At 41.1% G+C, this 17,219-nt stretch overlaps 1 protein-coding gene across 5 annotated transcripts in view; it reads left to right on the plus strand.

Moving 5' to 3' along the window:
- The window catches only part of atg5 (ATG5 autophagy related 5 homolog (S. cerevisiae)), a 42,531-nt gene extending 25,987 nt beyond the window's left edge, over positions 1-16,544 (plus strand). For 3 of the 5 annotated variants that reach the window (XM_088999077.1, XM_088999075.1, XM_088999076.1), the window contains exon 8: positions 5,042-15,691. In XM_088999077.1, the coding sequence (XP_088855203.1) occupies positions 5,042-5,178 (137 nt within the window). In that variant the 3' untranslated portion in view covers positions 5,179-15,691. The other 2 variants (XR_016115346.1, XR_016115345.1) reach the window with 2 other exon arrangements.
- Positions 16,545-17,219: the final 675 nt, after the last annotated feature.

A 17,219-nucleotide genomic window follows, 5' to 3' on the forward strand; every position in this document is an offset into this window, starting at 1 on the left:
TAAAAATGGCACGTGATGGGTCTTATCCCGTCTTGTCTTATTTAGTAATGATATTTTTTTCCGTCTAATCATAAGTGTGCTTGCTTCAAGCTATATTTTTAAAACCAATGCCTGTTGTTTCTGGGCAACTCCAACATAAAACAAAAGTAAATCTTACACTCTATTTAAGCACCAAGATATTGAACTAGTGGTGGGTGGTTAGCTTCTCAACCTCAAAGTGCAGAGATACCGGGATCGATTCCAGCTCCAGCTTTCTTGTGAGTTTGCATGTTTTTTCTCGTGCCTGCGTCGGTTTTATCCAGGTACTCCTGTTTACTCCCACATTCCAGACACATGCATGGCAAGCTGATTGAACACTCAAAATTGAACCTTTGTGTGATTGTGAGCGCAAATGGTTGTTTTCATAGACTGACATTTGAATCGTAAATCAAAGCGTAATGTCCACGTCGAGGCCGGCGGGTGTGTGGCCCAAATATAGATGAGAGGAAGCAGCAGCAGTCTAAACACACAAGGGGACGGGAAGTAGATAAGGCCACAAAGGAGCGTCAGGACAGACAACCCGCAGGAGACTCACCTGCTCGCTGCAGACGGAGCGAGCCCACCTCTGTGCACCTACGCAGCCCCTCTGTGTCTGTCTGCCGCCGACCTAGATGCTTCATTCACTTTCACTCCTTATCTTCCTGCCCAATTTACTGACTTTGTTTAGTCCTGCATTTGTTAGAATTCTTAACTGTGCACTGTCAAGTGTATCTGCCTTCAGAGGAGACATAAATTAATTTAAATAATTGTTTAGCTCCCCAAAAAAAGTTTAAAATTGAGCCGCTGTATTCGGTATGTAATCTAATTAGGTCGAATGGAATTTTATTTTCTTTGCAAAGATAATGTTCATTTTTTAACTGATGCAATTACAGCCCTGCTCAATGTGTTATTTATTAATTATTCTGAATTCAAAATATTTTATCGCCTGAGTTTAAATTACAGGAGTATCCATTAGTACTTTCTCTAATAATTCAGTCACTTTGCCCAATATGATTATTAAAATGTTATTATGTCACTGACAACAGCAATCATTTTTCATAATTAACAAAACCCTCTCCACAAACTAAACAAATAAATAAATAAAAACAACTCCAGAAATATATATATTTTTTTAATTGGGGCCTGTAAAAACATGAATGCATAAATCAAAATTGTTATTCTTGTCACCAAAATTGGATTGGTAATAGTCATATGAGTTGCTTGACCTGAATAAACACCTTGTTTAAATGTGTGTTAATACAAAACTAGGAAATTAAATACTTTTTCATAAAAATGTAAGTAATTGACTGCCATCGCCGAATGTGTTCGGGAATTGAAAATATGACGTGGAGCGCCATTCCCGAATTTGTTCTTGTTTGTCTTGCGGGGGATGCGCTTGTCAGACAATGTTTTTCGCTCCCACGGGGGGCAGCATTTGCCTCTTGTATAGCCACCCTCACTTGCGCCTCATGTTACTGCAGAAGCAAATAAGCTAGAAATAAACATTTTTTTCTGATGAAAAAAAGCGAGTTGAAGGTTTCTAACGCCTTGTTGAATATTTATGTTGTCCTAAAATTCAATATTCTGTGGATCTTGGAATCTAAATGAAAATGTCAAAAACCCTGGCACTGGAGTGGACACATTTATGCACGTCTGGCAGTTAATGAGTTCATTATACAGTTTCAGGGGTACAATTATTTTCTCCAACGACATTTTATTTTTTGCATTTTTTACACATTTTATTGTAACTCAATCAATCAATCAAATAAGATTAAATAAAACTTTGCTGCTGTGAAATGTCAATTTCTCCACTACGAGACTAATAAAGGCAAATCCAATCCAATTCCAAAACAGGCTCTCTGACTGACAGTGTGTAAAGTAAAAAAAAAACAAAAAACGAAGATGAATAGACAGACATAATCCAGATGTTCATCTCATTTCCTCCTTTTGTGGCTCGGATGTCAAAGATCTTGGTTGCTCCTGATCCAGGAGCTCCTGTTCCTCTTTGAAGGTGTCAGTCAGGTGTAGTCCCTTCCTGAGGTCTCATCGTCATCCTGCTTTCATGTCTTTGACATCCAGTCTGCGACACTTCTGATCAAGGTGAAAGTGCTCTTTTGTGGCCTGTTCCTCCTCCTCCTCGTCTGGTGGATAGCGGCGGTGTTTGGATAAGATCCAGCGGGTCGTGTGTTGACGGCGTCGGTGGGCTTTGCCGCTGCTATTGTTCCATAGTTCAGAGCCAAACGTGGGGGTCCCGACCCCCTCTGTGATCTCCCACACATCAAATGAGAGGCAGAATGTGTGTTGTGTCTTTGCTGGGTGTCAGTTTTGACGCAATGTGGCTTTAAAAAAAATCCAGTTTGTTTTCCAGTTTAAATGTTGCACACCACCTTTGATGATGGAAATTTCAAATCACAATGACATTCTTCAGAAATATCTTTGCACTTTATTCACCCCCTCAATGCTTTTTGGATTGGTTTCATATCTACTGAAACCAAATAAGCTCTGAAATCTGCAGTTGTTTTTAACTGCATTAGCTAGAATCACCATACATGAAAATGCTGACCTTTTTTTAGCTTCCTGGCAATATATAGTTAACCAGATTACTATAGATGGATGTCATGCTTGTTATCCGTCCCAAAAATGGGTGTCCATCTGGAATGGTTGAGCGCACTACTCCATCCCAGGGACGGACGGAATGATGCGTAATTGTGAACAGTTTTTGATAGCACTCAGTGCTAGTACAAAAGCTTCTAGCTTCTGCCAGACAACATAAAAATGACAGGAAAAGCCCTCTCGAACAGCTGGACTGTATTTCGACTGTGACGGAGGGGTGGGGAGGGGGGCACTTTAAATGGTGACAGTTGTGTCCTGACTCTCCTTTCACAATAATTGATGTGTGACTGGTTAATTCTGAACATAACCACATCCCGAAGGGTGGGCACATCTTTTGTGTGATTTCCTTTCACTGATGGAGTTGTGATAGTGCTCAACAAATAAAAAACCTGGATAGATGGATGGATGGATAGATACTATAGATGCTATTCATACATACTGTAGACCAGGGGTCTGGAACCTTTTTGACTAAGAGAGCCATAAAAGTAAAATATTTAGAAATGTTTTTCAGCGAGAGACGCACGCGCGCGCACATACAAACGCGCACACACGCGCACGCGCGGCCACTTTTCAACAAAATATCATAATGTATTATTTAAAATAACTTTGTGATAGTACTCACCGTTAACATGGATGGTTTTCCGTTCCTCGTGTTTGGTAAAAATCCATGAAAACGATCGGAATGAAATTCAATTTGCCGGTCCAGAGGCGAAGTTACTGCTCGCTAGCCTGCACACGGCTCATAAGCTTCCACACTTGCTATCTGCAATCTACTTCTCGCAGAAGTATGTTGATGCTAACGTTAACATCGGGCTTGTTAAAATGTCACTGATATTCGACTGTTTCATCGATTGTTTCATTGCAAATTAGAATCAGAACATTTTCTCTCCTCTAATGCTCCGGTGCATTCACGCTGAAGTGCACAAGTTGGGCTCATTTAAAGGGGTGTTTACCTGTTTCAACATAACGGCCACTATCATCCAATCAACATGGCGCTTTCGGCCATTCTCGGTCAGTGTCATCCAATCAAAATTGCGCTTTCCGCCAACTGCAGCCCCAACGGGAAATGAACGGCGAAAAAAACGACAATATGTATTATAATATGTAATATTTATCGGCGAGCCATATGCAATCATCAAAAGAGCCATATATGGCTCGCGCGCCATAGGTTCCCGACCCCTGCTATAGACACTATATATCCTAGAGATACTATAGTTACTATAGATACAATAGAGAGATACCTTAGATATTATAGATATATACCATAGATAGATATTATAGATACTGTAGATAGATACCATGGATGGATACCTTGCTATTATAAATAGATACCATAGATAATATCGATAGATTCCATAGATGGATCGCTATTGTAGTACAACAAGTGTTTTGTTTAGCAACCATGCCCACGAATGCCACATTTGAGTTGGATCTCGTAAGCCTTTTCCCTCCCAGCTTTAGCACAGCATGCCGATTTTTATTGTTTGGAAGGAAGCAGAGGAAAGCCCTCACGTCTTGCAGGTGAAACAGCCCAAATGCAATTTCGCTTCCTTATTCTATTTTTTGGGTGGAAAAATTCCTGAAACATTGACAAGTTGGAAATGTGGTTTCAAAGGTTTACAGAACCTCTAATTAAGGTTGGGTAGTGGTTTAGATCGACATTATTTTACTTGAATATCCCGAAAGTACCGTGTCAACGTTGTATCTGTCACTATTGACCAAACACACACACACTGCACGGGGGTCACCACATCATATCAGGAGTGTGTTGTCGTGGAGCACCAACTGCCCCAACGCCTGAAACTCGGACACTCTCTAAAATCGCCGCCTCATTTGCTGCTTCCGACCTTCTGAAATGCCGATCCAGAAATGCCACGAATGAACTCTTTGTCCATTCTTTGTATTTATGAGCTTCTCTTTACTGACCAATCCCCCCTGCCACGCTGCTTCCATTTTTTTTATCAAGGATAATAAGCATCCACTTATCACACTCTGCCTTAAACCTCATTGAATTTCTGTAGCTTTCCTTACCATGGCAACCATGAGAAGTCACCACTAGTGCCAGAACAATCCGGGAATTGAACAAGAATCACAGACACAAGCCCTTCTGGGCCAAGTCTGATCCACGTCCGGGATGTTGCAGGCATTTACGCCCGGAAGATGGATGACCGCGATGCCAGCCACTTGTGGCTTATCTAGAGTCTCAAGACCACCCAGGCGGCTAAAGGAACCAAGATTGAGGTTGCTGTAGTCTACTAAGAGAAACGGCCTCTCGCACACCCAAGAAGCACTAGCTGATGGAGTTTTGCGTGTCACACACCGTGGAAAACTGATTGTTGAAGGCAGTTGCTTTCTGTGTGTTATTCTAGCAAGTCCTAAATCCTAAAACTGGCGGCCATGTGTCACTCAGGTGAGGAGAGGCGCTACCAGGTCGTGATCCACGGCATCGAGCCACTGATGGAGACGCCGCTGCAGTGGCTCAGCGAGCACCTCAGCCATCCGGACAACTTCTTGCATATCTGTGTGGTGCCGACACCTTCCGATTGAGGTCCTCCTGACCTCACTGTATGATGAACTATCATCATGCTTTGAGAACATGGGATGAGAGGGACTCCATGCTGTTCTCCTCAAACTTTTCTACCTTCCTCGTTGGATGCCGCCCTCGCCAAGGTGACCACATTACTTTACTTAACCGGTAATTTTCACCCGTGTAAGGAAAACCACTTGAGCATTTATGATGTATCCTCGAGGTCCATTTTGGTGTCATTAGTAAGACAATTCAGCGCATGAGTATTGGATTGGATTGGATTGGATTTGCCTTTATTAGTCTCACAGTGGAGAAATTTACATTTCACAGCAGCAAAGTCATGAAAGGAATGAAAGTAGAAAAACAAAATACATGAGCTGCTGGAAAGGCAGCCACTCTCGCGGCGCCGTCTTGAAGTCAAAAGAACAAAAAAAAAACTAAATAACAAATAATATGACAGCAATGTGACAATATGACAAAACAAAGACACAGAGGGACATTCATTCTTCAGGACTTGCTGTACCCTCTTTGTGATGACATGAAGCAGTTCTAGATGAAAGAGGAGAGGATCAAAGCGTCTTTCCACCAGTGGATCAGGGACATCATGGTGGAATGTGCACGTCGACTACAAGCTAAATGTTGAAAGCAAACACGCAGCTGTAGCATCCATTAACGAAAAGAGATTGTCTCACATCTCCTGTTCCACATAAATCTGCTTCAATTCCAAGCCGCAACAGATTACACAATTACTGCACACTTGCAGAACAGCGTGAGGTTAGTAGTCAGGCAACTATCCATTCAGCGGTCCATCCATTTTCTAATCCGTTTATATTCACTGATTTAGCTTGAATGACGGCTGTCTATCCCATCTGTCTTTGGGCAGTCAGCGGAGGACTTGAACTTGTTGCCAGGCAATCGAAGGCAACATATAAACAAAAACAAATGTGCTCATAATCACATCTCCGGGTTATTTAGAATAGTCCTTTCACCTGCCATGCATGTTTTTGGAATATGCGAAGAAACCGGTGTACCCGCAGAAAACTCACGTAGACACTGGGACACCGCAAACTTCACATAGACCCGGAACTGGAATCAAATCCTGCACTTCTTCACTCCTAAGGTAGACGCGCTAACCATTAGCTCACCCTGACCCCCCACGATCTCAATGCCAGGCAGAAATATCCCACCAGTGCACTGAATTGTCTTACTATGTCGTACATGGATCGAGATATTGAATACATGCTCAAACGTGTTTACATATCCCAGAAATGATTGACGAGCAGGTTTATACGGAGCCCCATATGTGACACAGGGAGGAAATCAAATCAGTTTGGCCACAATTTAGCAATTCTAATTAAGTGTGCACAAAAATGCTCATTTGTGAGCTCGAAATACTAATCTGTGGCCACGAATTTGTTCGAACATTGTAAAATAGTAGTTGCCATTCATAGTGTCCTCGGTTTTCTAACCTGGACGTCCAAGTTGTTCAGGGCAACCATCTTTCATCCACAATTTAGTTTTTTGTCTGAACTTGATGGCTTTTTTGTGGCTACAAATTAGCATTATCGTTTCCTAAACAGCATGCAAAGATAGGTCTTAAAAATTTCCGGAAAAAACAAATAACCAGTGACGTGCAGTCAGTGGAGGCAGGTGAGGCAGTGCCTCACCTGTCGTCATGGAAAGCTGTCATGGAAATATCAAATGAAAAAATAAATTAAACAGTTAGATGTATTTAGTGATTCGTACTTTATCTTCACGGTTTTAGGATTTTTTTCAAAATCGCTGAATTTTCACATTTACCGCTCAAGTAGAGACGGGCGGTGACGTCATCGATAACGTCATGCCTCACCAGCCATGAACCTCACCGCACGTCACTGCAAATAACATACATTCAACTAAAGAAGCAATACACACTATGCAGAGAAATAAAAATTAAATATTCCCGCAAGTATAATGTGGCAATAATGCCAATGCCAGTTTTTGATTTCGTTTTCTATTTAGGTACAACATATCTGTCAAACTTGACTCATAAAATGATCTTACAAATGATTTCAATTCCCGTATAAAAGTTGTAGTGCGCCGTACATCATTTGAAATGATTAAAAAAAACAAGCTAACACAAGTGGAAAGCCAGACAGCTTCCCGCTCATGTGCACGTTATGCTTTTATCACTCCTACCGAACTAAGTGATAAAAAAAACAAAAATATGATTTCGGATTGTCATAGGCTACCAGCAGTTCAGACCAACTGGATTTGAGCCAAAATGGCCTTTGTAAGATCGGTCCACAATTGTTTTCCCTGTATAAAAGTTGTAGTACGCCTTACATGATTTGAAATGATATAAAAATGTATAAAATACAGGGTAAATTTTGTCCCATCTTTTTAACCAATCGAAAATGCCCCAATTTTTTGAAGTTGAAGTCAAACATTTAAATGTCTCTGTCTTTTTTTTCCCCGCCCACATCATGTCTGAGGCTCAGTTTTTTTCTATGGCCAGGTTGTTGTTGTTGTATCCATCACGGCTGCAGTCTACAGTCAAAGGCAACAATAAACAACAGGTTTGTTTGTGTGGCCGCCTTGCTTACGGGCTGTTCTTGTGGTCACGTCAATTCTCAGTGTAGCCGTTCTTTTTTTGGGCGGATATTCCTTCAATCGACTATGTTTGTTGATATTATCTTTTTGTATTTTTTCCGCACTCATTTTATGGCCAACATCACGTTGCGTCCGTGTCGAGATGCACGAGGCCCAGCCAGACTGGATTAGTTACTTTTGGTGTGTGTCACTAATGACTCACAAGCTTCCAAAATTTGCCAGTCTTTTTTCAGCAGTTATCATATACACAGACCGTTCCAACAAATTGCTTGCTTATTGTAACTGCCACAAATTAGATTTAATTTTCTGTCCCTTTTTCCTGCTTTTTGTCATTCAAAATCAGATTTTTGATGCGACGCTGACAGAGCCTGACTCCTCGTCCGTACGGGTCATGAGAAAATGATTTCGAATCATGGCGTGCACGCTCGCCAAGTCATTTCTGTTCCAACACGCAGGCTTTGAAGTGTCTTCTTCTTGATGTGCCCCTCCTCCGCCTTCATCTTCCCAGTTTAATTACCCGTTATGCCCCCCTCAACCTCGACAACTCATTTGCAGCCCCCCGACTACTAATGAGACCACTAAACTGTCCTGTCAGACGAGCCTCTGGCTGCTCCGCAACACTCTCGTGAATGTGTGTACATAATTACAGACACCACTTATGGCCCCCTGCAGGCTTGCGTGTGCATGTCATTCTATCTCACTGGCGGGAAGTAACAAAGTACACATACTTTATTCCTGTGATTGTTTTTTTCAGATTTTTTTTTAGGTCATCTGTATTCGACTTGATTTTTCTGTCTACTTTTTGATTATACTTCCTACATCTGAAGACCCACTCAAAATAGGCCAGTCACGTTTTTCAACTTTGATGAATTTATCGTAAAGAAAATGGAACAGAAAAAAATAAATGTCGAAATGAAGCTCCTCAACTCAGTTCAAAATTGCTCATTGGCACTAAGATGACAGCAAATCACTGCTTTTGACTAAATAAAGTCCTCACAACATTGCTTCAGAACAAAAGTGTTAAACACATTTTTTACCGTGTGCCACATTGTAGTTGCGGTTTCCTCTCGTGGGCCGTCATGAGTTTGGGGAAGCCATTAGAATGTTTTATCCCCTCCACACATTACATACAGAGCACACAACAAATTGATGAATGACTAGTTTTCAAATCTGACGTCAAGAATAATGACTATTATTGTGGTTTATATACTACAATTTGAAATTTTGGTTCAGATTTTAGCATGCATGATGGAATTTCACAAGTTGCATTTGTTTTCGCGGACCGAATAAACTGATATGGCGGGCCAGATTTGGCCCCTGGGCCTTGACTTGGACACCTATGCTATAGTTGCTCTAAGATGGCAGTAAAGGGAGTCTTGCTTTTGGATCAATGAAGTTCCTAAACTGAACACAACATAGCTCCTTGATACAAGGATGCTCCTTCATTCCTCCAGCACCTCGGAACCAAAATGGCAGCTTCAGTATTTTCATTGTATTTGTGTATTTATTTTTTAACTGGTACTCAAGTACAGCACTTGATTACTTTTGCCACCCGGGACTCTTTCAATACTCACACATAGACGCTCCTAATTACGAGCTCATGTGCGTGAAGTCATATCATCATGTCATCGAGTCAGCTTGGCCGGCGCCAAATGCGATGGGACAGCGTCTTTACGGCCTTGACTCAAGCTTGGTGTGTTTGTAAACGTTTGTATTTGTTGGTGGGGGGTTAAAGGCCGATGATGAATGTCTGGCCTGACGCACAGTTTTTTTTTCTTTATACTGACCTTTCCTCCAAAGAGCTGCCATCTGACTTTTTTTAAACTAGCTTTCATTTTTTTCAGCACATTTGTATATTATTTGGGTGGGGGCATTTTTATTATTATTTTTCAATTTCTTTCTCACATTTTTTTCCCATTTGAATATGCTTCAATATGTTATGAATATATTTTCACGACAATTTTAGCTTTTCTCATTCATTTTGTTTCTTAATGTTTGTGTTTTACCAATTTTGGAGGCGACTTTTTTTTGTGTTTTTTTCTGCTGCCATTTTGTTTTTGTTTATTTTTTGTCTTTTTTTCTCATAATGTGTACTTTTACAATTATGTATTCCATTTTTAAACACAAATCTACTGTTTATACTTAGTTGTATTTTGAATAATGTACATTTTTACTTTATAATTTTATTTAGCCATTTACAAAGTCCTTTTGTCGCTCCTTTACAAATAAGAAATCAAGTGGATCCGCAGTTGCGAGCCATTAAGAGGAAATATGCGCACACACACACACACACACACACACACACACACACACACACACACACACACACACACACACACACACACACAGACACACACACACACACACAGAAATGGCGAGTGTGTAGTGTGATAGTGTCTTGTGGTACTATTAAGGGTGTGAACACAATAATTAAAGCTGTGTTTAGCGTTTGTGTATAACGTGACAAAGTCAATTATGTGCTGCAGACATTCCTGAAGAGACTTCACCACTTTCCCCCTTTGCAATAAAAGCCACAACATGCCCCGCAGACGCGCGCGCACACACACACGCACACGCACGCACGCACGCACACACACACACACACACACACACACACACACACACACACACACACACACACACACACACACACACACACACACACACACAGAGGGTGTTACACAGGAACGAGTGTGAAGACACGTGCAGCCTTCGCTTGAACTGCATGGCTTTGAGCTCTGTGAGATCAAATGCAATTCAGAACACGGGAAAGCACGCGAGTCATCTGATGAACTACAGCCACTGGCTCAAGTGTATAGCCAACGTTTTAGATTAATTTGGGAGATTTTCAAGGGGGGTATATTGAGAGGAGTGAAAAGTGCGACAAAAAAGCTAAAGAAAATGCAAGCGAATGGCTGGGGAGGGAAGGCATCCACAGGAAGTTAGTCTTTAGACATTGTGCAACTATCTTCCTGTAATGTCACAATTTTATTGACCTGATTTTAAAATAATAATAATACATTTCAGTTCTAAGCGCCTTTGATTTAATTTATTTTTTCATCCATCCTTTTTACCGATGCGCTTTATGCTCAATGGTCGCTTAGCCTGCTGGAGCCAATCCCAGTTGTCTTCGGGCAGTAGACAAGGGACATGCTGAACCGGTTAATAGCCATTCTCTGGGCATATATAGACAAACTGTGCAATGTAAGGCACACCGGACTACAGACGCTCTCTTACTTACGAACATTCGAGTTACGAACAACGATACATACAAACATTTTTGTAGTAACATATGTTCATTCTCTCCAGTTGTACATGTACATATCTTTATCGAGCATATATTTGATGAAATGTTTATTTTTCAGTACAAACCAATAAAGGTTACTTATACACGCCTTAAACATAATTATATAAACCTTAATCAGGATCAGAATCATCTTTATTGTCAAGTATGTAGAACACACAAGGAATTTGTTTCCGTTCGAAGACGCTGCACTAGTATCATCATCAAAAAATTGCAAAGAGGCACTATACAGTTCAATTTGGGCAAAACATACTTATATTAGCCTTAAATGACAACCGACATCACTTTTTTGTTTCCTGACATCAGAAAAACGTTTTATAGCATCTAAAATACCCAAAACACGCAGTATGATATTTTTATTCAAATGCAAAACACCAATAAAAATGACTTAAAGTGTCCAAAATCTGCAAAGAAATGAGCTGCGAATTGGGCATTTTCAGAAAGTCCCGCCCCCAGTTCGTGACATCACGCCAAGACGTCTTGCATTGCTGGAGAATCAAAACAATGGCTTCAGATTCGGAGAATATGCTTTCTTGTAACACATCCAGTTATGAATATGAGTCAAATAGTTCTGAAGAGGAAAGCATTTTGAGGCAACATTGGGGGGAAATGTCTCACCCAAAAAAAGAGACACAAAATGACGACCTCCTGTGGCCACCTCCATTTCCACAGGCTGATAAATTCCTCATATGGAGCTTGGACGCCCTCTTCTGGCGGCTTTTGGGTGCAACACGAGGTTGTCAGACCAAACAAGTACAGCAAAATACATTGACGTGATGGAAGGACTGCTACACCGTGTCTTTTTTTACAGTCAGGGGCGTTCCTTTAGTAATGTCACGTAAGGACTCGTCACAACTCAAAAACAAGACTTCCTGAATATTCAGCGCGAGTCTTAAAACGTAAAATATATCTATATGCGGTGGAATCTTGTTAAAATACGCTCAGTAGAAGTCATTTGAAGCCATTTTACAAATTATGGACACAACTTGTCCGGAGACGTCGGTTGTCTTTTAAGAATACATTCCATAAAAAATATAGCACTGAAGCAATTTACAAACGAAATCACCTCATGAACGACCGTTTGGAACGTCTCTCATTCGTAATTTGGGGAACGTCTGTATAATGCGTATCTTCAATGAATGAAAAAAGTTTTCTAATTTTAAAATATAAATATAGACAAGGTTTCCAAATATAAGGCATACAACATTATAAGGCACTACAGTAGAGGCTCACTACTTCTTCTACAGAGGGGAAAATTGAGTCAGTGGTTAATGACAGTAGTTGGGAGACCTGTTGTGGCTCATTTTTACTTCACCTATAAGGTGCACTTGCATATAAGGTGGACGGCCATCTTTAGAAGAAAATGAAGGGCCTTATTCACCGGAAAATATGGTACTCATTTTTTATTGTAATTTGACGGCGCCCAATCTAGGCTCCATTGATTTGCAAAAGAAAAATAAATGAAGCAGGCTTAAACTGAGAATGAAAAAGAAACAAGGTAACGCTGATCAAAATGAAAGTCAATCTTGGCATGTGCATGCATGTTGCGCACACACGTACTGTCAGAACGAGAATCAAAACAAAGAAAAAATAATCTCCCGTTCCTGGATCAAGTCTCATTCCCAGACAGACGCACACGCACGCCCGCTCAAAGCTGTCATTAAGTCTTGCGAAGAGCGATCCAGAGGAGCCAGTGACGGCGAGGAAAACCAGGATGAAGATAACGACAAGGGGTGAGACGGCTTTGATGTCTTTCTTGAAAGCATTTCAAGATCCTAGCGCAGGTAGTGTTTGTTATTTGTTAGCGTCGTGCAGCGATGTGACGCCGAGGGCCTTTTGGGGCAGGAGGTCATGCCCAGCGACTGGCTGCTCCTTTCAAACAAGAAGTCGGTGTCACACTTCATCCGTTCAAACGGTTTGTCCATGGTGGGTGAGTTAAATTGCCCAAGGAATTTGAGTAAGAACTCTAATTTCCTCCAAATGTATTTGATTAGGCATTATGAGTCTTGCAGTCGAGACATTTACATTTCACAGCAGCAAAGGGAAGGAAAGGAAGAAGTAGAAAAACAATACCAGTGACGTGCAGTCAGGGGAGGCAGGTGAGGCCGTGCCTCACCTGTCATCATGGAAATATCAAATGACAAATAAATTAAACAGTTATATTTATTTAGTGATTTGTACTTTAAAGTCATTTTCTATTTAACCTCACCATTTTTTGATTTTTTTTTTTTCAAAATCGATGAATTTTCACATTTACCGTTCAAATACTAAGGAGAGACGAGCGGTGAGGCAGCAACCGGCTGAGCCTCACCATGGATTGCGCAATGACTATACTAACTGTGCTGGCTTGCTCTGCAGTGAGACCGCATTGCTGTCCCTCTGCATATCCCTATTAAAGTGTTCAAACACTTTTAGTATATGAACTAAATTTCTACAGTTTAGCTGGTGTATATAATGTAGAATCACTGTACATTATAAACACTGTACTACATTGTTTATTTTATTTTATTTTTATCAAAACTGTGTGCATAAGTGAGGCACACAGTTCTCCTGCCTCATGACAGGGGGCGCTGGTGATTACAGAGATTCTTCTTGCAACTCCTCGGCTGCAGAATAATACAATTAGTGATAGCAAGCGACATTAAACAGTTAGCAAGTTAGGTGCAACCATCCAGTGATTTTTTTTTTTTTTTCTCGTGTTGCTAGGCCTTATTTTCAGAATGGAGGATTACATATCTAAATTGAAAGCATTTTCTAAAGTGGACTTTCAATCGAAGCAGGAGATAATAATTAAAGGAAGACCAACACCGGAGCTAAAATGTTTGCAACAACGGGCCAGAAGACGGACTGGTACACACGAAAAGGATGGCTGTGCGGATGTTCAGCAAGAAACTGTGGCGTCACACGTGTGTATGATTTTGAATTGCGCCGTTCAACCCTTTCATGTCTTTCAATTCCTTGATCTCCTTGATGTGCGTCTCACCCTGACGCATAGCACCCGCTTGAAAATGGTATAAAAGGAGCTGTCGCGGGACAGAGAGATGGGGCGAACCATGGGGCAGAATCATCTCAGACTCATCTCGGACTCACAGACTCAAAGAGACTTGCAAAGACCCGCTCAGGCGCCCGGCTCACGCCGGGCGTCGGACGGACATCACGGCACGACTTGCTCAACTCCACGCCACGATCAAGCTCTGCGCGTCACCTGCCTGGGAGATCTGACAACGAACCTACTTACAAATAAAGAGAACCATCAAACGCTTTAAAACTGCCTTTTCTGCTGTTCCTGCTTTGTCTCTCTGCCTCCTGAGACAGAGAGACTTTTAAAACTGAAGAAAGATCAGGAAGGCTTCTACAAAAGTTATTGATGACTTTCTTCAGAAGGAGAACGCATGGACTTCATTTATAAGTAAAGGTAACACGATAATAACGTTTATTTTATTTTTTCTATGCTACAATTTGTATCTATAAAGAATGCTGACATTACATTTTAAACAAAACACTTTTACTGTTGCCAATCAAATTGTGAATAAGCTTCTCTGTAGAGTCCTCATCTTTGTAAATCTGACTGTGATGACGTCAGTGCCTCACCAGCCATGAACCTCACCGCACGTTACTGCAAAATACAGGAGCTGCTGTAAAGGCAGCCGCTCTTGCGGCACCATCTTTAAGTCAAAAACAAACAAAACAACAAGATAACACATAATGTGACACAACACAAAAGATACAGACAGTCATTCAATCTTATGCACTTTCTGCATACACTTTGTTGTATGAAACAGAGGATCAAAGCATCCTTTTCACCAGTGGATCAGAGACGTCATGGTGTCATGTGCACGTCTGCTACAAGCTAAATGTTGAAAGCAAACACGAAGATGTAGGATCCATTGACGAAATAAGATTGTCTCACATCTCCTGTCCCACGTAAATCCGCTTCAATTCCAAGCCGCGACAGTTCCACATACGCATCGCCGCTCTGCGCTGACGCTCCTTTCTTCTCATCACGGGCTCCTCAAGCTATGCATCCATTCAGCCTTTCCAAGGACAGGAGATGGCTCCTTTCTTAATTCATGTCGCTTGCAAAATCCAAAGCCAACGCCAAATCTATGCGGAAAGTACACTCTTAGTAAATCTGATGAAAATTGATCATCAATTACAGTTTCAGGAAGCTTTTACAGCAAACGCTTGATCCGCCGCTTTGTTTACGACCCGTCACCGTTGCCCCCCTTTGGCCTTCCTGTCGTTGAGTTGTGAAGGGGGTGGCGTAGTGGGCGGGTGGCAATGATGAGGATGATTCAGTCTTCATCGTGACCGCCGGACCTCCGTGATGCCTTCCACCGTGTTTACCGTAAAAAAAAAAAGATTGCTGGAGGCGGAGGGGGTGGGCGGGAATCACTTTGGCTTCCGGAAATGTAGTCAGCGCTTGCGTGAGTAGACACGATGATGTGATCTGTAATTTCCTGGTGGGTGAAATTGTGAGACAGTAAAAAAAAAAGAATGAACTTTGTTTTGTATACCCCAGCAAAAATAAGTGCACACGTTATACTTGGTATAAATATTTACACTTTTTCTGGTTTATGTCTGTTTTTTTATGCATCTTTCTCAGTCTTCTTTCTTCTTTTCCTTTCGGCTTTTCCCTTCAGGGGTCGCCACAGCGAATCAATGTCCTCCATCTGCATCTTTCTCAGTGATTAACTCATTCACTGCCATTCACGAATGTATTCAGGAATTGAATATATGACATTCAGTGCCATTCCCGAGTTTGTTTGTTGTTTTTCATACTTGGGTGCTGATAAAGCGCTGGCCATGGCCTCTGGCAGTGTTTTTTTCTTTTCCACAAGGGGACAACATTTCCAATTTTTCCCAGGTTATCGCTTTGTTCCAGCTTCAGCTGTTGTTAAAGCGCTATATAAACCAATATGGATGTATTTCATTGTATTTTAGACAGCCATCCTCATTTCAAGCTCATATAACTCCAGACCCATATAATTTAAGAATTAACTCTTTTTTTCTGATTAGAGAAGAGAGTCTAAGGTTTCTTACGCTGAATGTTTATGTAGTCCTAAAACTCAATAATCTGTGTGTCCTGAAATTCAAGTGACAATGACATAAACCCTGGCACTGGAGTGGATACATTTTTGCACGTGTGGCAGTAAATTAATTAACATTTTCCTTTTTTTTGACATTCCCCATTTTAAATTATCTTTTTAAAACATTCCTTTTTAAGATACTTTTTCAATGTATTTAAACGTTATGTTTTGTAATATTTTTTCCGCACCCTTGTGTGCATGGGTGGCATCCACATCTTCGCACTTTCACACGACTTGACTGCGGTTTTGGCAAGTTGACGACGCAGTTATTTGATTGCCGGTTGCATTCTCACGAGAAGCGTCACAAACAGTTTTCACCAAGGCATTGAATTAAGATGCCGTAGGGAAGCGACAAGTTTCCTCTCACACAAATAAAAGGATGGAAGAACTGAAAGATGATGGGGGAGGGGGGCGGGGGTTGGGGACACGCACAGGAAACACAAAGGCGCAACACTGTATCACTTCCTGTTTGTTTCATGGCGGCTCATACTGAGGTTCAAAACAATGCAGTTATCACAAAATAGGCATCGTGTCTGTAGTTTGCGCAAGTAAATGTACAATAAAAAAAAAAAAAAATAATGTTTTGAAATGTATTTTGCACCAAAACGAACCTGGCGACTTAAATATATTGAAAACGTGACATAAGAAAATGGTGCGTTGTTTTAACTCATTCACTGCCAGATGATGTGTCCACTCCAGTGCCAGGGTTTTTGTCATTTTCACTCAAATTACAGGACCCACAGAATGTTGAATTTGAGGACTACATAAATATTCAATGCAGCCTAAGAAACCTTAAACTCTCTTCTATCCTCAGAAAAAAAAGAGTAGTTATTTCATAAATCATATGGGTCTGGAGTTATGAGAGCGGCTGTTTGAAATACCATGCAATACATATATATTGTTAAGCTGTAAGAAAGCACTAACATGGAAAAAAGGGAAATGTTGCCCCTTGTGGAGGGGACAAAACATGATCAGAGGTCTCAGCAGCGCTTTATCGGCACCCCCCCCCAGCAAAACAAAAACAAAACAAAACCTGAACTTATTCGGGAATGGCGCTCAATGTCATATTTTCAAT

The sequence above is a fragment of the Hippocampus bargibanti genome, linkage group LG06, assembly GCF_051943395.1.
Source record: "Hippocampus bargibanti isolate YZ-2025 linkage group LG06, ASM5194339v1, whole genome shotgun sequence".
In the NCBI taxonomy this organism is placed as follows: domain Eukaryota; kingdom Metazoa; phylum Chordata; class Actinopteri; order Syngnathiformes; family Syngnathidae; genus Hippocampus; species Hippocampus bargibanti.